The following is a 20,171-nucleotide window of genomic DNA, read 5'->3' as shown; positions in this document are numbered from 1 at the left end:
GTATAGTGGGAGGGGGGAGCAGAGGGAGAGGAGCAAGCAGAGTCCTCGCTGAACGTGGAGCCCAAGGAGGGGGACTTGGGGGGCTCGATCCCACCACCCTGAGATCATGACCTGAGCTGAAATCAAGAGTCAGCAGATGCTCAACGGACTGAGCCACCAGGCGCCCTCGGTATTTCTTGGTATCTGCCCTCTGTGGCTGCTCGGGCGGCATCCGGCAGGTGTGGTGTCTGCCTGCCATGGGTCTGGAGCCTGGCTGGGTGGGGGGCAGTGTCTGCTGATCATTGCTCTGGGAGACCCTTTCAGTCCCCATAACTTTGCATCTGAGACAGCTGACTGTGTATCCATTTCCCGACTGGCCGATCTCGAGTGAAGCCAGGAGTTCCGAGCATTTATGCCAGAAAATGATAAATGCCAGCTCTAGAGATTTGTGAAGTTCTGACCACCTTCCTGACTTACGGTCTTACATAAAGAGATTATAAATATTGTCTTTTCTTTTTTATTCTGCTACACTATGGTAGTTTATTTTACACCACTTATAAATATATTCCGATCTCAACTTTACAGGAAGTGAAAAATTTAAAGAACTGAAAAAAAAATATAACTAACAAATGATAAATAGATTGAGTGCCATCTGGCCTATCTTTCTAGGAAGTCTGGCACAGCCTCTTAGAAGATTCTGGAATATTGTCTCAGGACTCATTTCATACAATAAGGGTTAAAGCTCTCTCTGGTTGTCGCCTGGCTCTTCCCCTGGGAGCAGCAGGGAGCACGTCCTCGTAGGGTTCACGTGGCAACGGGGCAGCGGGACAAAAGCGGTGACCGAGGGAGCTCGTAACTATTAGAGAAATATTCTAAAAGTGGATACACGTGATTTTGAACAGAATGAAAGCTTCAGAACACTTACCAAAGACATGGAACCCCAAAGTGCAGGTGTAAGTAGCCCACTCAATGTCTCTCGTAGTTTCCACACTTACGACTTGCTTACAAGCAGAGGGAACCCCTGGAACGAGCAGATCCAAGCCTGGTGACGTCTGAGCCAAAGGCCCCCCACCTCCCCTGACAAAGCTGGCCCTTAGAGCCCTGTCCTGCCAGTGACAGAGCCCTGCGGAGTGGTACCCCTTCCGCTTCCCAGCCCCGTGGGAGCTGGGCTCTTGGCTGTAATTGTGCCCAAGCTCTGGGCCTCCGGGCACCACCTCCCATCCATTTCCCTCTTTGGGGCTGTTTTGGGCAGCTTGGCTTCTTTGACCATCTGCGGGTACCTTGGCCTCCAACTGCTCAGTGTCTGCCTCCCCCACTCCCCCACACAGCCCTCGAACAGCTGCCACCGGCTGTCATGTCAGGCCCCCCAGCTGTCCCCCAACACACACACACACACACCCCTTCAGCCCAGGGTTAGGAGTGGCAGCTTTTGGAAACCAGTCATACCCAGGTGATTTGTTTGTTCCCCAAATGAGTTCTCACTCATAGCGTATGAGACCATGTCTGAGAAGTTTCTAGACCCATGGCCTATTTCTGAAGTCTGTCCCCCTGCTTCTGCCCTGTGTCAGGCGGCACCTTGGACAGGGCAGGGAGGGAAGACCAGGTACCACCCGGCACGTGCTGTTTCCCTCCTTCCTCCAAGCCGGCAGCTCCACCTGTCCGGGCTCCCCAGCAAGTGGACGGCTGCCGCCCTGCGCACTGGCACTTGATGCCGCGGCCTCGCGTCTGAGCCCAGATTTCCTGTCTATAAAAGGGATAAGCCTGGAGAGCTACGGATCATGAGAGAAAATGTATATAAACTTTTCAGTACCATCCTGCAGGCTGCAACGAGGCCCTCCTCTTGCCCCACGATCCCCGTGCTTAGCCCAGAGCTCGGCACACGGCAGGTGCTGGGCACACGTGTGAGGAGCCAGTGCGTGGGGTGTGGCCTGTGCTCCGGAAGTGCCGGCCTTATCATCCCCAGTGTCCTCAGGTCCTGCCTGGACACAGACACTGCCAGGAGGCGTGGGGAGAGAAGGAGGGGCCCCAGGGGCTGCTGTCCCCCCAGCAGGAGAGACCTCACTGCGCCTGCCTGCTTGGGATGACGCCTTCACAACCCACTCTTTCCTGCCCCACTTGCCCGCCTCGGGCGTCTCCCTCCAGGATCTGGCATCCCTCTCCTTGGAGCCCAGCATCTTCTGCTCCAGAGGGGCCCACACTACCCTGGGCCCCCAAGGATCTCAGTGGTGGGAAGGATCTTAGAGGTGGCCCTTCCCAACTCCCCTGTGTTATAGAAAAGGAAACGGAGGCCTGGAAGTGACGGCCCAGGCCGAGGCAGTACGGGAAGAGGGGTTTTGCAGGAGACCCCGTTTTGGTCTCCAAGTGAATGTTCTATGTGACCCCAACCCAGACAGGCCCTGGGGTGTACTCACAGTAAAGGATTTCATAGTCTCCAGAATTCGACACGAGGAATTGTGAGTTCACAGACCAGTCCAGGTGGGTAATGAAGCTGGAATGACCCTGGGAGGGAAGAGCGGGATGCATTTCGTGTGTCTTGTCAATGCCTGGCATGACAGACACGCGGCGACCGCACACATCCCCGCGAAAATGACAAGAGCGCCTACCGAGCACTTGCCAACGCGCGTGTACTTCCTGCCGTTGTCGCTGACCCCGTAGATGTAGATGCTGTTGTCGTGCGAGCCGATGGCTAAGAAGGCCCCGTCTGCAGAAATACGCGATGTTTATTTTAAATACAAACACTTCTCAATGACAAGAAGGAATGCTAGTGACATCACAGATCTAGGAAAAAGTAGCCAATCAGGGGCTTAAAGAGAAAAGTTTGCTTTTCGGGGAGTCCTATACCATTTCCAAAGCTGTCTTTTAGAAATTCACTCCTGGGGGCGCCTGGGTGGCTCAGGTCTGGTCATGACCCCAGGGTTCTGGGATTGAGCCCGGCATTGATCCCCCCTGCCCCGCCCCTGCTGTCTCTGCATGCGTCTCTGCCCACTTGTGATCTGTCAAATAAATAAAATCCTTAAAAAAAAAAAAAAGAAAGAAAAGAAATCCATTCCTGACCAGATCTCTCCCCTTAGCAGCTCCGTCCCTGCCACTCCCGCAGGGAAGGACCAACACTCGTTCCCTCGGTGATGGGCGACAAGACCCTCCTGGATGTGGCCACCTCGCTCCTCACTGAGCTTCGGGTTCTCAGACCTCTGCACATACCCTCCTCCCTCCCACCACCCTGCCCTGCCCGAAAGGCCTCTCCCACTGCACCTCTGCACACACTGTCTTCCCTTCTATCCCTGCCCTGCCTGGAAGGCCCCTCCTACCTCATCTCTGCACACTCTGTCCTCCCTCCCACCTCCCTGCCCTGTCTGGAAGGCTCTATCCCCCTCTCTTCCAAATAGGCCATCAGTTACCATTTTTGCCTGGGTTTCTGGCCTCAGGAAAGCCCAAGGAATGGGGCTTCGGGGCTTGTGTGGAAACACAGGGAAGGAGCTCAATGTAGCATAAAAGCAGAACCCGCCTTTGTAGCTGGTAGAGGAGCTGCCAAGTGTGAAGGCAAAGAGGGGCAATGCAGGATATACTGGGAAGGAAACAAGGCCCGAGAGCCTAATCCAGAGAGGGTCAGACTTTCCTGAGGCCAGGAAGCAGAAGGAAGGAGACAGGAACCGTGTGGGGTGGGCACTGAGGCCTGGAATGGAACCCCGGTGCGGGGTCTCTGCGCACCGGCTGGGGAACTGCAATGCATCCCTTCTCACACCAGGCACCAGCGCCTCCATCCACAGAGCGTGGCAACGGTTCCGTTCCATAGCAATTCAGAGGATTCCCTGGATAGCATGTGGAAAGGTCTGGAGGTCACTGGCCATTGTAAGTCATTAAGAAAGGTTCTCCCCCCGATCACTATCATCAGATTTTCCTTCTCCAAGGTCGGGAGTCCTATAGGAAACCAACTGCCAGGAAATGTTGTTTCAGGAAGCCCTAGCCTGGGCCAGGTCAAAATAAGGGTGTTGGCAAGACCAAGTCAGCCTGTCCCAGGTGGGAATCCTGATGGAATAGGGGTAAACAGGCCAAGGACAGCGGAGGCCTGGAGGGGGAGACCATCTGTGGTGATGGTTCCCGAGAAGACCGGAGAGCTGCATGGGAAACCACCCACCCTTGAGTCCTCCACCTGACCGGGCCCTGACAATAATGATGATGATAAACACTAAAGGCTAATGATAATTATTAGCAAATTACAACAGTTCACATTTATGTAGTGTCCACTAGGTACCATCCTAAGCTCTTCCTGTATTCATGTAATTCATCCTCATAAACCCTACAGACAGGGAGATATTATGCCCACTTTTCAGGAGAGAAAACTCAGGCACAAGTGGTAAAGTAATTTCCCCAGGGTCACACAGGTTTACGGAAGCTGGGATTTGAATGCAGGCAGTCTGACTCAAGGTAAGAACTACCGTATCATCTGTTAACTTTCTTTCATAATGGAACCATCTGTTATAATTTTAGCTGCTCCAGCTCCAGGGTTTCGACTATTCTAGGCACCTCCTGTAAGTGGGATCATACAATTTGTCTTTTTGTGTCTGCCTTATTCCACTCAGCGTAACATCCTCGAGAGTCACCTGTTATAGCCTGTGTTACAATTTCCTTCCTTTTCAAGGCTGAATACTATTCTGTTGAATGGCTAGACCACATTTTGCTTCTCCATCCATCTAGTGATGGACACGGGGGTTGCTTCTACCACTTAGAATAGTTCTCATAGAATAACAGTGCCATGAACATGGTGTACAAAAGCCTCTTTGAGAAAAGGATCCCCTGGTTAATGAAGAAAAGCTCCATGGGGCGCCTGGGTGGCTCAGTTGGTTAAGCGGCTGCCTTCAGGTTGGATCATGATTCCAGGGTCCTGGGATTGAGTCCCGCATTGGGCTCTCTTCTCCAGGGGATGGCCGTGAGGATAACTGACAAGAAATGCAAATATACTCCCCAAAGAACTCCGCTCATGTCCACAGGAGCTGGTAGAGATCTGAGGGCTTCCTAGGAAAGAGAGTGCAGACGAGGGCTTCTTGCATTTCAAGAACATTCAAATAACCAGAAAATGATGACAAACACGTAGTACGCATAGAAGAATGCAGAATATTTGCCAGAATTAACAGTAAACTATGATACTATGTAAAACATCAAGAATGAAAGGTATTCTGAGCTGAGTAAACTTCTCAACATTGGAGAAAAGGTTCCAAGGTGCCTGGGAGGGGGTGGATTGTCTGTTTAGGGTGGCAAGTGTGAACTTTGCTCAGGCACCAGGAAAACACATCTGGAAGGGGTGCTCCTTCTCTACTGATACTAGTGGAGATTAAGAACACAGCTCCGCCATGACGTAGAGAGGACTACCATTCAGCCTTTAAAACAGAGGACTCCTACAGAGTAGTAGCATCTCGGTCTTGGCTAAGTGTTTCCAAGGACAAAACTGCTATTCTGAGAGTGTTCATGTAGCTGAATATCCTGCCTATCACAGAAAAACAGCATTTCCTAAAACACAAGCATCCAATGACAAGGCCTAGAAGCAAGGGCCCACCCAGCAGCCATGCACATTCCTGGCACCCAAACTGTCAGAAGGACTCAGGCACCAAACTGACACACACAAACAGTGGCTTCCGCTGGCCCGTGATGAGTAAACTGCTCCACCTGTGATAACTATCACAGACGGAAAGAGAACAAATATACTTCGGTTCACAATGGCATCCAAGCCACCACCACCGACTGATCACTGTTAAGGGGTACAGAGAACAAACTCATTATTTTGGAAATTGGTAAATAAAGTAAAAGACACCAAGCAGGGGCGCCTGGGTGGCTTAGGAAGTTAAGCGTCCAATGCTTGGTTTCCACTTGGGTTGTGATCTCAGGGTTGTGAGATCGTGCCCCGTGTCAGGGCACGTGTCTGTGATCAGCACAGAGTCTGCTTACGACTGTCTCTCCCTCTCACTCTGACCCTCCCTGCTGCTTGCATACTCTCTCTTTCTCAAACAAATCTAAAAAAGAAAAAATTAGGCATTTAACTTGACTTTCCTTAACGAATGCTGCCATGCTTCTGGATAACAAAGTAGATGATCAGCAGTTTTTCTTTATGGAAATATTATATCTAATAAGTGAAGAAGAAAATCTAACATTGCCAAACCACTCATGTGTAGCCCCGTGTGGATCTGGGGATTGGGCACCAACAGCTCCTAAGATCATACAAAGTGAGAGAAGAAGATGTGACTCTCTGGTAGCTGGAAGACAGTAATACAAACAGAACCTAGACGGAATCCAGCTCCAGATGCAAACATCACATCAGAGGAAGTCCAAGGGACAGAGGAACATGTTAAAGGACACCATGGAGACACACTCAGGAAAATCCAGAGTGGAGAAAACAACTACAGGAAAAACGAGCCCATTCCTTCAAGTGAACACTGTACACATGAGAGGCTGGAGGGGGTGGAGGAGGGAGAGAGAGAACAAGCACGAGGAACTGTGCATTAAAAGGGGCTTCAGGGCGCCTGGGTGGCTCAGTCCGTTAAGTGTCTGCTTCGGCTCAGGTCATGATCTCAGGGTCCTGGGATCCAACCCTGCGTCAGGCTCTGTGCTCAGTGGAAGCCTGCTTCTCCTGCACCCGCTTCTCCTGCTTGTCGTCCCTCTCTCACTATCTCCCTTTTAAATAAATAAATAAAATCTTTCAAAAATAAATAAATAAATGGGACTTCAGAGACATCCCAGGCAGTTACTTATGTGTGAGACTTCTTTGGATCCCAATTTAAACTGTTAAGAAGTCGAGTGAAAATCTGAATACTGACTATTCGAATACCCGATGACATTAAGACGTTAATGCTATTTGGGTGAGCAGGTGACAGTGACACTGTGGCTATGCTAAAAATAAGTAGGCAGGGCTTCCAGCTGTGGCCCAGGGAGAAGCCAGGCAAATCCTCTCCCCATAAAGCGATTATAAAGACGTACAAAACTGACCAAAATAACCATTTCCGTACTCTGGAAATGATCAAAGGCATAAATCCAACCGAGAAGTGCTTATGTTTAAAAAGCTGCTGAATCTGGGGGGAAGGGCAGCATGAGTCCCCGGGGCGCTTGCCTGGGGCTGTGCTCATCCCGCCCACCGGCTGGGGGGCTCCGAGGTTCTGGCCGGGCAGGGCCCTGAGCACCAGCGGCCTTGTTTCCGTGCAGGCGGCTCGCTCCCTACAAAGCCCTGGGCGACGCCTCTGCCCTGCAGCACTGTGGACAGAAGTGACCATCTCCAGGGTGGCGAAGCGGTGAGGGCCCACGGCTCCCGCAGCCTGCATTCACGGCTGCCGCTGGCGTGAGTCCATCGGGGCGGTGGGAGGCTGCGCGCATGCGTGTACGTACATGCGTGGGGCAGACCGGAAGAGCCCGGCTCGCCCGAAGCTCTCGGCCACGCAGAGGTTGTGCGCATGCCCGGGGAAGACGCCGCAGCGCCAGCGGAAGTAGGAGGCAGGCAGACCCGGAAACGGCCTGAACTCGAACACGTCCTGCACGCACGGTCGCGGGCAGAGGATACGAGCCTCCCTGGCTAGGGGTGTTGGAGCGCAGCCCTGGCCTGTCCTCCACCCGCAATGCGTGAAGCCAAACTGAGAGGGCCGGGAAGAGAAACAACAGGTCCCACGGTGTCAGCGGGAGGCGGCAAGCCTTCCCTCTCGGCCACAGCAGTCAGACAGGACGCGGACGACCCCAGCGACACATCGGTCGGCTCTGACGCTGGCCACCAGCTCGTCCCACCGACCAGTAGAGAGCACTGCCCCCAAGAGGGCAGGACACAGTCTCCTCAAGAGCGCCTGGGACACGGCCCGGGACAGACCGGTGTCAGGCCGTAAGAAAAGTCTCCGTGAAGCAAGCCTGATTAAAGCCGCACAAGATGCGCTCTAGGCCGCGACAGCAGGGGAGACGCGAATCCCCCGGCGTTCGGAAATCCATCCGCACGCGGCCAAAGAACCCGCAGGCCCAGGAGGACGTCATCAGGGAAGTTAGGAAATGTTCTGAACGGAATGGACGTGAAAACAACATACCAGCGTTTCCGGGATGTGACTGAAACCGCTCGAGGGGAAATACTCTTTTTCTAAGAGAAGGGGAGGGAGACAAAGGAGGGGAAGGGGCAGAGGGAGCGGGGGACAGAGCATCTGGAGCAGGCTCCACGCCCAGCGGGGAGCCCAGCATGGGGCTGGACCCCACGACCCTGAGATCATGACCTGAGCCGAAATCAGGAGTCGGACGCCTAACGGACTGAGCCACCCAGGCGCCCCAACAATCACCTTCCTGAAAGAAAGCCGAGGGGAAAAGCTTCAGGACTTGGGCGTGACACTCAAAGCGTGATCCCTCAAAGAAAAGCCTGAGAAGCTGGACTTGATCAGAATGGAAAGCTTTTGCTTCCGGAGACCCCATTAAGAAGCTGGGAAGACAAGCCACGCCCGGCAGAAACATGTGCAAGTAGCAGAGCTGATAAAGAACGTGCACGCGGGCTCTAGGAAGCGCTCTCACAACTCGAGTAAGACGGACGACCTGGCTAGAAAACGGGCAGAACACCTGAGAAGGTATTTCACCGAAGATACAGGAGTGATTGACAGGCACAGGCGAACATTCCCACGTTTCCGAGTTTCCGAGCCAAGTTAAAACCGCAGCGGGATACTACTCCACCCCTACCAGGAGGGTCGTCGGGAAAGGGGCAGGTAATAACGGGTGTTGGTGGAAATGCAGAGAAAAACCCGAATCCCCACACGTTGCTGGTGGGACCTGAGACCCGGTAGCCTCTCTGGCCAGCAGTTCGGCACCGTTTCGTAAAATGTTAGACACAGGTTTACCATGCAACCCACCAGCCCTATTCCTAGGAATTCACCTGCGAGAAATGAAAACAAACCACAAAGAGACCTACTGTGAGTGCTCCCAGGGGCTCTCTTTGTAATAACCAGAAACCAGAAACCACCCCCGTGGCCGCTGACAGAGGAAGGGACAAGCATATAATGAGGCATATCCACGAAGTCGAATCCCGTCTAGCACTTCAAAAGGAATCAAGTATGACACACGCATGACAACCTGAATTAATCTTGAAAACCAGTATTCCAGGTAGAAGAACTCTGTAGTACATGATTCCCTTGATAGGGAATGTCCAGAAAAGGCGATTTATAGAACAGACAGCAGATCAGTGGTTGCCTAAGGCTGAGGGGCGGGAGGAGAGCTTAATCGCTACGGGGCAGGGAGGGAAGCTTTGGGGCGATGGCAAGTTTTGTGGTAATGGCTGTACGGTGGCCTGGAGTCATTCAGAATCTGTCAGTTACACCTGAATAAAGCTGTGAAAAAATAAAGAGGCCTCATCTTTTCAAGACCTGTACGGTAATATTAACAGATGAAGGGCTACGTTCTGGGAACTGCTTCCAAGGGGCTCCGGCGAAGCCAGATCGGCTAAGCGTGGGTACTGTCTGCAGCTGGGTGGTGACCACATGGGACTCAGTACGCGAATCGGTCTAATTTTGTCTACGTTTGACAGTTAGAAGCAGGAGAGTTTGGGGCACCTGGGTGGCTTCAGTGGGTTAAAGCCTCTGCCTTCGGCTCAGGTCATGATCCCAGGGTCCTGGGATCGAGTCCCGCATCGGGCTCCCTGCTCAGTGGGGAGCCTGCTTCCTCCTCTCTCTCTGCCTGCTTCTCTGCCTACTTGTGATCTCTGTCTGTCAAATAAATAAACAGAATCTTTGAAAAAAAAAAAAAAAAAAGAAGAAGCAGGAGAGTTTAAGCTCCACTCAGGAGGCTTGCGAGATTTCTTCCTTTAAAGACACCCACGCAGGATTTCCTAATTGTGTGGCCAGTGGACTGCGGCTCTCACCTGGGGAGTAACGCATGACGGACAGCTGTTCATTTCCGTCCGTGTGAACGGTGACCAAGTCTTTTGTTTCCGTGTCGAACACAAACCACCTGTTGTGAGATGAGAAAAAGCACGGTAAGTTGTTCGGTGAGAAGATAAAGGAAGACTAGTGCACTTAACAGTAACTATTAAAAACGATTCCTCTCGGGGCTTCATAAATACTCTGTGTTGGCTTAACAAGAATGCTTATTCTCGGCTTTTCTTTCAGGCAAAGTTCCTTCAGGTAAGCATTTCCTAAAAAGAAGCAGCATGCTGGCTTTCCTTTGAAATGACGTGGTTCCACCGTGGTGACAGGGACCCCGGCTTGAGTTTTGTCACTTGTATCTCAAAGGACAGAAAGCCCTGAGGCTGGGCCCCCGGCCAAAGGAGGGAGCAAACGGGGCCCCTGCAGGGGTTTCCCCAGACATCTGGCCCCAGAGTAGCAGGGTGGGTCCCAGGGGCTGGGCTGGGCCAGCCTCAGGGTGTCTGGCCTCCCAAGAGTGATGTTGGCGGGACCAGCCCGGGGAAAGCCAGGTGGAGAGGGTGGCAGAGGGCGGCTACGGACCTGGTCTGGGCTCCACGTCCTTGATTATAAAATGAGGACAAGGGCCAAGTCCACCGTGGAGGCACAGTGTTAAAGCAAACCCTAAGGGATACAGATGGCTTTGTATCTGCTGACAAGGACTCGGTACTCAGTGCATGTCCTCTCCTGCCTGTGTGTTCTCGGGTGGTGACAGTCCCGGACTCCAGTGTTTCCAGGGATGGAAAGGACTGTGGGTGCCCTGTTTTGGCAGCCTCAGACCCAGGGGACCCCAGACAGGGTACACTCCATGGGCTTGGCCAGCGAGCAGTGCTAGTTTCTCTGCTTCCCAGTCCAGGGGACGGGCTGACCCCTGAAATTTGGATTTGGCTTCTGGACTTGTGTCTTCACCAACCATTTACCTTTAACATGCTGTTGACCGTGAACAGAGGCCAGAACATAAGTACAGGGGCTGGGGCCGATTGGGCTATGCTCCAGAGCCCCGCAAACGGCCCCATCCAGAGCTAAGGCTGGCGCGAGGACCAGAGATGTGGGAGGCAGACACGGCGGGAAGCACGAGTCCACGTGCCCTCTCTCCCACCCACGGGACCTTGTCTGTGATTCTGGGCATCCTGGTGCGGTCCCCAGGCCCTGTCCTACCGCTCAGAGTCAGCACGTGGCTCTAGTAATCACTGGCTGTCAGCCGCTCATCAGAGCCCGCTGGGTCTGAAGCTTCCACCGTCCCCAGGAGAGTTAAAAGGAGGGTGTGTGTGTGTGTGTGTGTGTGTGTGTCGCACATGAACGCATATGTGGCAGAACATTTCATGGAGAATTCTCTTGGCTGTGAGGTGCCCCGCTCTCAAGATCCTGTGACCTGTGACTTATAAATGGTTCCTCTTTCCTCATGCACACACCACAGTCATCCCAACAGAGTCTAAATGGTTTGCTTTCTAGAGAGAAAGGATGGGGGGAAATAAAAAATATCTGAATTAAACTGCAACGAGCATATATGTACTATGACAAACAATATGAAAGTGTAATCAGAATGTACGAAACACTGAGCACCAGAGCTCCCAACACTGCCTGCTGGGACACCCTGGAGAACACCCCTACACCACCTCCTCCAATCGCCAGGGCCGCCTGTTCCAGGCAGGGAGTACTGTCACAGTTTATGAAGTCAGACTACTCAGAGAGGTTGTCTGGCTGGCCCAGAGACACACAGCTGCTGAGCAGTGGAGCAGGGAGTCAAGTGCAGGCCTACTGCCTGGTCTGTTGGAGACTCTTGGTAAATACACGTTGGCAGAATCCGAGCATGAGGCTCGGGATCTGGGCAGTTTCTAGAATTTTGAAAGGGCAGCAAGAAAAGCATTTTTAAACCCTCGGGGCTTTGAAAAGCTTTCTCACCCGATTCCAAAGCTGAGGCTCCTCCCACAGCCTGCAGATCAGGGCTTGGGGAGCTCCACAGATCCCCTGAAACTGTAGGCAGGCGTGTCTGTGTGTGTGCGGGTGCGTGCGTGTGTGTATGATTGTGCATGGGCAGAAGGGTCCAGAGCTTTCGTCAGATTTACCCCACCGCCCCAGTCCCAAATGCAAAGGTTGCCGTCTTCCCTGCTAGTTTTGAGTTCTGGCTTAATTCTTGGGTGGCGGCTAGAAGCTGGATGGGGCAGCCACCCCATGCCTGACCCCGGGGACCACAGACCCAAAGTGGAGCCCTGGTGACACGGACTTACCTGCCAGTCAGTGTTCCCACCGCAAGCACAGACCCTGAAGGATGAAAACCAGAAGACTGAGCTGGATCCTAAAACATTGTAAAGGAAGTGTAAATTGATGGCCAGACACAGCGCTACCGCAGAAAACACACATGCACGGCTGTTCCAAAGGGGCTTGGCGGCCCCACTGAAACAAGACTCTCTGTGCTCCAAGAGAGGAAAACGTTCTCCTACTCTGATGAAGGTCACATGTCCGTCACACTAGATATGGGTCCCTTTAGAGGTTTTCCTCTTTCTGTCTGAATGATCTTTTCATGCCTACAGGAATCAGAAGACAGACCAACACATAAATGCTCTTCCTCCCAGGCCTGGCAGCCCCTTGGGTTGACTCCCGGGGTGTGCCTGACGGCCCTGGAAACAGGACTGCCGAGCCCGATGCCAGTAGGGACACTGGATCAGAGCCTCCCGGGCGCATATGCAGCATGCTCCGCAGGCCCGGAAAGGTCCCGAGACCAGGAAGCACGTTCAGGTTTGGATCTAGTGTCCCTGACTAACGTGTCCGTCAGTAACTCTGGCACAAGGTGGGATGGGACCGATGACAGAGGGAGAAGCAAGCTGTCAAGTCACAGGAGAGGGAGAGTTAGAGGAAGCTCGACAGGGAGACTGGGCAGACGCTTCCTGGTGCCGAGACCCTTGGAACTGGACCTTCCGGTCCAGGAGGGATCAGGCTGGTGAAAGAGGGAGCGGACACTCCGATCGGTATTTTCTGGGATCAGGTGCTACGGGGACGAGAGTGTGATCCAAGAGGTCGAAGCGACCCACTGTGGGGCGTATTTGAGGAATGACGGGTAGAGAGGGCATCCCAAGCTGGGATGTCCCGGTGGGATGGAAGGTGTGTGGACGTCACTAATGAAGGCTGTGCCTCCACGGTCAGGGCTGAGATCATGGGGTCAGGGGCCAGGGGGTAAAGGGCTGAAATGCAGATCTGGCATGCTGGGGAGTGCCGGGCCCTCTGGGGGGGCTCGAGGAGGAGTGGGGGCTGCAGAGGGCGGGACACGTCAGCAAGGACACGGGCTACACAGGATGTACGGTGCTTCAGAGTCTGTTCCACGCAGGGAAGACTGGGGTCGGGGAGTCAGACTGAGCTGCGTGAAGGCACTGGCTCTGTCACTTGCTGACCTAACGGCCACGGCCAGCCCACGGATGTGGCTAAGCCTTCGCTTCCAATCCGGTCACCTGGCGCCCCGGCAGGTGCAGGCTCCAGCTCCTGCATGCCCAGCGCCCGGCGCTCAGTAACTGCACCGCTGCTGGCTCCAGGCGGGCAGGACAAGGACGTCCCCACACGCCAATACGTAATGTGAGTTCCTTCTGTGAGGGTCACCGTGACGCCCACTGGAAGTCTAAATCCAGAGGGTCCAACTCCAATCGCAGAGATAAATTACGACGGATGCGTAAATTCTCATTGTAAAGGTGCGCTGTAGGCGGGGCGTGGGCTCACGACGGGGCTTCTGAGCACGGAAGCCGGTGAAGGAACTCTGCGCTCAGGGGACCCCCCCAACTCTGCAAGGCTAGCTTGCTGTTGAAAAACTCACCAGCAAACTTCAGGATGACATGGAGGGGACCACTTGAGACCATTTAAACCAATGCCAGCCAAAGGGGGTGAACTGGGTGACATTTACTTTGGGACAATTTTCTATCTCTATCCATTGCACGCAAAAACATAAACGAACGTGTTCCAGATGAACTTTCATAAGAAAAACGCCATGTAACGTGCATGTCTACCTCTATGACTTTGTCCCAGACGGGCCGGTGACCAACAGCGTCCCAGAGAGTGGCGTGCCTGTCATGCCCGCAGGTCAGGAACTGAGGTTTGGAGGCGTGGATGGCCAGTCCCCAGAGCTCATCGGTGTGACCCTGCAAAGGACCAAGACAGAGGAAGCTCCTGAAACACTCGGGGAGACTCGGGGGCGGGGACCCGTGGCATCCACACAATTTCGGCTGCCCTCCCCAGTTTCCCTTCCCACCCGACCCAAGCCAGGACAGCAGCTGAAATTCTGGCGCCAAGGAAGGCTTCGCTGCTATAAAACAAAGGGATCATCCCCTGTTTGCAAGGCTCTCTCATGCTCTCTGAGCCTCTGATACCACAGCCAGTGAAGGCCGTGCTGCGCCGGCTGGGCGGGAGCGCACCTGAGTGATGGGTGTGAAATCCCCTGACAGAGTGCCCTGCAGAACGAAGTTTCTAGTCGTGCCTATCAAGATCACGTCGCCCTTCCCCTCGGTCACTGTCCGGATCGGGCCAAACTGTTCTGGAATCTGCATTGAGAAGAAAGCATCGAAAATGTCCTTAAATGTTAGCTCCACCATTCCAAGTATGTGTTTATATATCATGATGACGGCCCCTCCCTCCTCCCTCCCCCCCAACACACTTGCATGCACACGCACATGCACACATGCACACACATCCACGTAACACGGAAAGAGAGCAAGGCCCAGAGCTGGGACTTGTTGAGTGAATGATCAAAACCCCACGTTGGACGTTTAAACTCCAAACATGTATATAAGCTTAAAAGAATTGGCAAAAGCAAGGTAGTTAAACAAAAACAATGAAAAATGAAGTATCTTTTTCTTGGTAGGAATAAAAAATTAGAAACAACACTGGTTTACTTTTTTTCTTCTTGTGGCTTTGGACAGTAGCGGGTACAATTTGGAAAGTAGAGAACAGAATAATAAGCCATAAGAAGTGTTCCTGGGGCACCTGGGTGGCTCAGTGGGTTAAAGCCTCTGCCTTAGGCTCAGGTCATGATCTCAGGGTCCTGGGATCGAGCCCCGCATCGGGCTCTCTGCTCAGCAGGGAGCTTTCTTCCCCCCTCTCTGCCTGCCTCTCTGCTGACTTGTGATCTCTGTCTGTCAATAAATAAAACCTTAAAAAAAAAAAAAAGAGTTCCTAAAATTTACTGTAACTTAAAATGGTAAATTCTTTGGCAACTCCGTACGACTTAGTTTTGAAATCCACTGTTCATGTCAGTAAACGTATGGAATTATCTAAATTTTAAGACAAACAATTTCAAAATATGCCTGCCAAGATCAGTTTGCTATGTGATGAAATAAACAGAGGTTCTCACACTTTATAAAGGAACAAACGTAGAGACCCTGCTGGGGACTCCAGGCACCCCCGTTCTGGAAAGGAAAGACGCCGCCTGCTCTCTCACAAACTTTCCATCTCCAGTGCAGTCTGTTGGCACAGGTTTGGGAAAAGGCGAAGACAATCCATGCTAAGGAAGAGGAAGGTATGGATCCTAAAAAATGATGAGAATGTTCTAGAAACTGGATGAGGCTTTGAGGCTTCTGTTGCAGTTACGATTTAACACAGGAGCCCATTCAGTGAAATGCTGGTCAGATCTTAGGATAGAGAATGGCATCACAATGAAAATCTCCATGAACGGGGAGGCGGTTTCCAAAGCTCCCCCAGAGGCCTTCCTTTATTAACAGCAATAATCAATAGAACCTTATCAATACCGCCAAAGCAGCAGGCCACACTGCCCTCTGATAGAACGGGTTACAGGATGTAATGTGATGTGTTGTGAGTATTGTACACACCCACTCAGAGGCTGGAGAAGGTCTATAATGTGTCCACTGGACACTATGGATAGGGACCCTCAGCCTTCACACTGATGCCCGCCTTGATGTCTGTCTGCTCCTAGGTCCCCAGGGCCTGGGGGAGGGGGTCCAGTGAGTGTGTATGAGGCAGATTAAACTTCTTTCCTGTGGTTCCTACTGGTGTGCAGGGTAATAAGGTGGTAAAATCAATACTGAAAGGAGAGAGAGCTTTAGAGAATATGCTGGCACTCAGCCACGAACAATGTAAATACTCAGGAAATGTTAGTTCCAGGTTGTAATGTCTCCAGAGTCACACCTGGAAATTAAAGTGGAAAAAGATGAAAGATTTTTTTTTTAAAAGATTTTATTTATTTGTTTGAGGAGGGGGGAGATGAGCAGGGGAAGGGGCAGAGAGAGAGAGAAGCAGACTCCCCACTGAGCAGGGAGCCCAACATGGGGCTGGATCCTAGGACCCGGAGATCATGACCTGAGCCAAAGGCAGATGCTCAATGGACTGAGCCACACAGGCACCCCGAGAAGAAAGATTTGAATGAAAAATAAAAATGTGGGTAATATTCCCTTGGGAAGGTGAGACTGTTCTCTCACAAAAATTCTCTAAATGTGCAATATGTTACAACCTAAAATTTTACAAACCTAATTCCATTTTAGTAGTTAAACTGCTTCCAATGATTTTAATAAAATGTTTCCTTTTTTTTTTTTTTTTAAGATTTCATTCATTCATGACAAAGAGAGAGGGAAAAAAGGAACACAAGCACAGAGGAGCTGGAGAGGGAGAAGCAGGCTCCCTGCCGAGCAGGGAGCCTGATATGGGCAGACGCTTAACTGACTGAGCCACCCAGGTGCCCCAAAATGTTTCCTTTTTAATAAAGTTTTATCAAAACCATTTTTGAAACAGTAAGCTAAAGATTGCAGACTAACAAGGAAACTGGTAAGTGTACCAGTTTAGGGAGGTTCAAAATGAATTTTGAAAAAAAAAAATGAATTTCGAGAACGCTTCTTGCTTTATCTTACCTCAGTTTTACGAAGTTTCTGATAGTTTCCGTTCCAAGAAATGAGCTTACGGTCCTTCCCTCCTCCCGACACCAGCGTGCCGTCCCGTAACATACAAAGTGCAAAAATGCCCCCCTCGTGGGCCCCTTGAACGGCGTAGCTTATCCGATTCGTACCTAAACACAGCAAGAAAACAATCCTCAGGACGTGATCAAAGGGCTCACCTCCGTCCACCCCATTTCTCTTTGGTTTTAAAGTGGCATCTTGTGGCTTAGGACATCTCTGCAGTGTGCATCTTCAAGGGACACAATTTCTAGAAGCCTGCGCGGCAGCAGACAAGCACGCTCCGGGCTGCTTCACGATCCAGAACACGCTCACAGGAAGCCGAGGACGGAGCGAGCGTGGCGAGATGGGTTCACATCCTCGACAAGTGGCTTCACTGTCCTACACCTGTTTCCCCTTTGGGTCCTGCTTATGCTGTGGGAGGCTGCTAAGGGTGAAAGGGGGTGACGTGGGAAGCACTTGCCCCCGCAGTGGTAGGTAGGGACACTAGGGAAGTCACCACGTTACCCTGAAGTCACATCCAGGGCTCTGTTTCTGCCTTCACCCCCAACCCAAACTCTCAGCCCTCTGAGACAGGGATGGTGTGGTTTCCCTTTCCTCCTGCTGCAAACACTCATTGAACTTGACCGGGTGGGTGTTTTCTGAGTAACGAATCCTCCTTACGCGGCTGTGGGCTCCCTGACACCACGGCCTTGCGATCATCGGTGTGCTCGGCGGCTAACATGCTGTCTCGCACACAATGAGTTCTCAGGAACTATCTGCCAGAAGCCGTGGGAACCAGCAAAGTTATTTAAGTGTCTTATAGCTAAATAAATAGTCATTGACACCTTCACCGTTATAATTGGTCAATAGAATTCTTATTAAAGCCATTCCATCAAAATATTTTGGGCTTAAAGAGTCTGCTGCAGTGATAGAAAGTGCACGATTCTTGTTTTCCTCTGCTCTAGTTTTAAGGTTTCCTGTTACACACGCACCCATATTCGTATGCACTTATTAACCTTGGGGTTTAGCTGTAATTCTGCTAACCCTGTTCACAGACAGCTCTTAGAGAAGTCGTGTTTGGCCTCGTATAATATTCGCCCCCAATCTTTTGCTCTGGGGACGAGTCTGTGTTACCTTTTCCCCACACCAAGATGTTGCCGCTTGAGTCTCCAGTGATGGCGTCACCGTTTTCGGAAAAAGTCACGCAGAGGACAAACTTTGGCTTTTCTTGCTTCTGCGGGATGTTGTAAATATATGCACGTATTTAGTGAAGACGCCCTCTAATTTGTATTCCCCTGACCTAGAGGCACGGTGCTCCCAAGCCGCACGTGCCTTTCATTTTCATCTACCGTTCTATAGCGTATGCCGCGACACTACCTGCTCTAAAGCAGGGAAATGTCTGGCAATTTTAAAGTTGCAGACAGTTGGGGCAGAGGAGGGTGTCAGTGAGACGGGCTGTGTTGTCTTGACTAGAGCCTCAGAACAGGGCCCCGCCACTGGCATAAAGCAGTCCTCTAACTGGGCCCCTGCCCGGAAGGAGGCGCTGTCCCTGGTACTCACAAGCCCTAGGACCTTCTTGGTTGTTCTTTGCAAGGACCATGCATGGTGGGGGGGCACCTGGCCCCCAGAGCGACTGCCCCTGGGCTTCTCCCCGTGTTGGTTCATCTTTCCTTCCTGGCATCACCAAGGATACCCACAGAGACACAAGGGGCCCCCAATTCTTTGAGGGGTCCCCGGGAATACTCTTCATCGCTACACCCCCAGATAGACGTCCTGATTTGCCAATCACAGCAAATTCTGGAGACTGCGGTACGCCTCACTGCTCCCGGAGAAGCCCTGACCACAGGCACCTCTCAGTGAAGACTCAAACAAACGGAATGTGACATTACCTCGAATAATCCTTGCTTCTTAATAAGGGAGTTTCCTTCTAATGTCCAAAAGTAGAGATGTGACTTTCCGCAGGTAACTATGATGTTAGTGTCCGTGGGGTGGAAATCCGCAGCAAACACAGCTTCGTTAGAGCACTTTGAGCAAAACAGGAGAATCAAATGTCTCAAATCTCTGGACATGTCAGAAAATAAGTGACCACTGAGCCGCAGACAGCTTCTCCGGGCCGAGCCCTAAAGCCTCTTGATTTTTCTCCCCACTGAGCTCACCTCCCATAAACACTCCACTTATGTTTGCTGGGTGTCATAACCTCTCCTTGTCTGTCTGTCTCCCCCGCTGGGCCGTAGCCCCGAGGACGGGGACCTCAGCTCCTCTCTCTCTGCAGGGGAGGGGGGCGCCCAGTAGGAGCGGGCACGAAGCACGCCTTTGCTGAAGGGCCGGTGGAAACTTAAGAACCCAAGAATTTGCTCTCATCTCCCGTCACGGATTCCTAGCCCAGGCTGAAAACAGAATCGCCTGACGTGTGTTACCACGTGGTGTCAAGCCTCAGCCCCATCTGGGGACGGGAATATTGGGAGGGGCCCAGGAATCTGGATTTTATCCAGCTCCATCGCTCCTGGCTGACTTTGGCTGTCCTGTTTGCTCTGGGATTCCCTCCTGGTGATTCCCAGGACTCTGCCGGTGGTTTGGTGACCGGGCCGGGGCTCCAGCGCGGGGCATCTGGCTCTCGGGAGTCGCTGCACTGCCCTGACCTGTTCACTGGGCTCGCAGCACCTGCAGTTTGGCTGCGTGAATCCGACCCTGATTGCTCCTTCTGTGCGAAATTCAGTCACAAGCCTTAAACCTAAGTGATAATTTGCCTCTGACCACTTTCAACCCCGCAACCTAGCAAGAACTTAAATACTGAACCGGAATGTTACTAAGCAGGTGTCAGGAAACATGCCAGATTAGAATACGGACGCAGCATCCCAGACACCCGAGGGAGAAAGGTAAGGCACCGGATGGTGATCCTGATGGCCGGGAAGTAAAGTGGTCTAGGGCTCACGGAGGACGGGACGGGGACCCTGAAGTCAGGTCTGTAACGACTGGGATCCATTCATTGATTTCCTCAGAAGGAAAATACAGGAGAGCGTAAGGAAAGCTGGGAGACCTATCACACAAGCTGGACCGGAGGCGGTAAAGGGAAGCCCAGCGCACCCCCGTCGGAAGGGCCCCACGGGAAGGGCCTGGGGTCCCGCAGGGGCGCTCGCCTTCACGGAGGCCACTCATCTTTGGCCAAGCCCCGTGCTGGCCACGCTACCTCTCCCTCAGCCCTCGCTGCTCCTGACCTGTCCCCACTCCCCTGTCCCTGCCTGTGGCACAAGGGGGACACCCCCCGGGCCACCACACCTGCAGTGCCCCCCGCGACGGCAGAGCACACATTTGCGGAATAAAATGAGGCAGCGGCAAGCAGGGAACACGGGAGTGGCTCCGAAGGGGAGGGGCTGTGACGTGAGGAAGGAGGAAACCTTACGGTGTCACGAAGGGGGAGGAGACCCTGCCAGGACTTGGCAAC

At 52.5% G+C, this 20,171-nt stretch overlaps 1 protein-coding gene across 4 annotated transcripts in view; it reads right to left on the bottom strand.

Moving 5' to 3' along the window:
- EML1 (EMAP like 1) overlaps positions 1–20,171 on the bottom strand; it is a 175,572-nt gene that overhangs the window by 2,813 nt on the left and 152,588 nt on the right. For all 4 annotated transcript variants that reach the window (XM_046007635.1, XM_046007636.1, XM_046007633.1 and 1 more), the window contains 10 exons: positions 18,619–18,753; positions 17,864–17,963; positions 16,706–16,860; positions 14,264–14,389; positions 13,859–13,990; positions 12,098–12,165; positions 9,830–9,918; positions 2,583–2,680; positions 2,391–2,478; positions 905–1,000 (listed from right to left, as the gene is read on the bottom strand). In XM_046007635.1, coding sequence (XP_045863591.1) covers positions 905–1,000; positions 2,391–2,478; positions 2,583–2,680; positions 9,830–9,918; positions 12,098–12,165; positions 13,859–13,990; positions 14,264–14,389; positions 16,706–16,860; positions 17,864–17,963; positions 18,619–18,753 — 1,087 coding nt within the window. The remainder of the gene's footprint in view (positions 1–904; positions 1,001–2,390; positions 2,479–2,582; positions 2,681–9,829; positions 9,919–12,097; positions 12,166–13,858; positions 13,991–14,263; positions 14,390–16,705; positions 16,861–17,863; positions 17,964–18,618; positions 18,754–20,171) is intronic.

The sequence above is a fragment of the Meles meles genome, chromosome 6 (assembly GCF_922984935.1).
Source record: "Meles meles chromosome 6, mMelMel3.1 paternal haplotype, whole genome shotgun sequence".
NCBI classification, from domain to species: Eukaryota; Metazoa; Chordata; class Mammalia; order Carnivora; family Mustelidae; genus Meles; species Meles meles.
The sequence above is the reverse complement of the archived record's forward strand: the minus strand, read 5'-3'. Positions and strand labels throughout refer to the sequence as shown.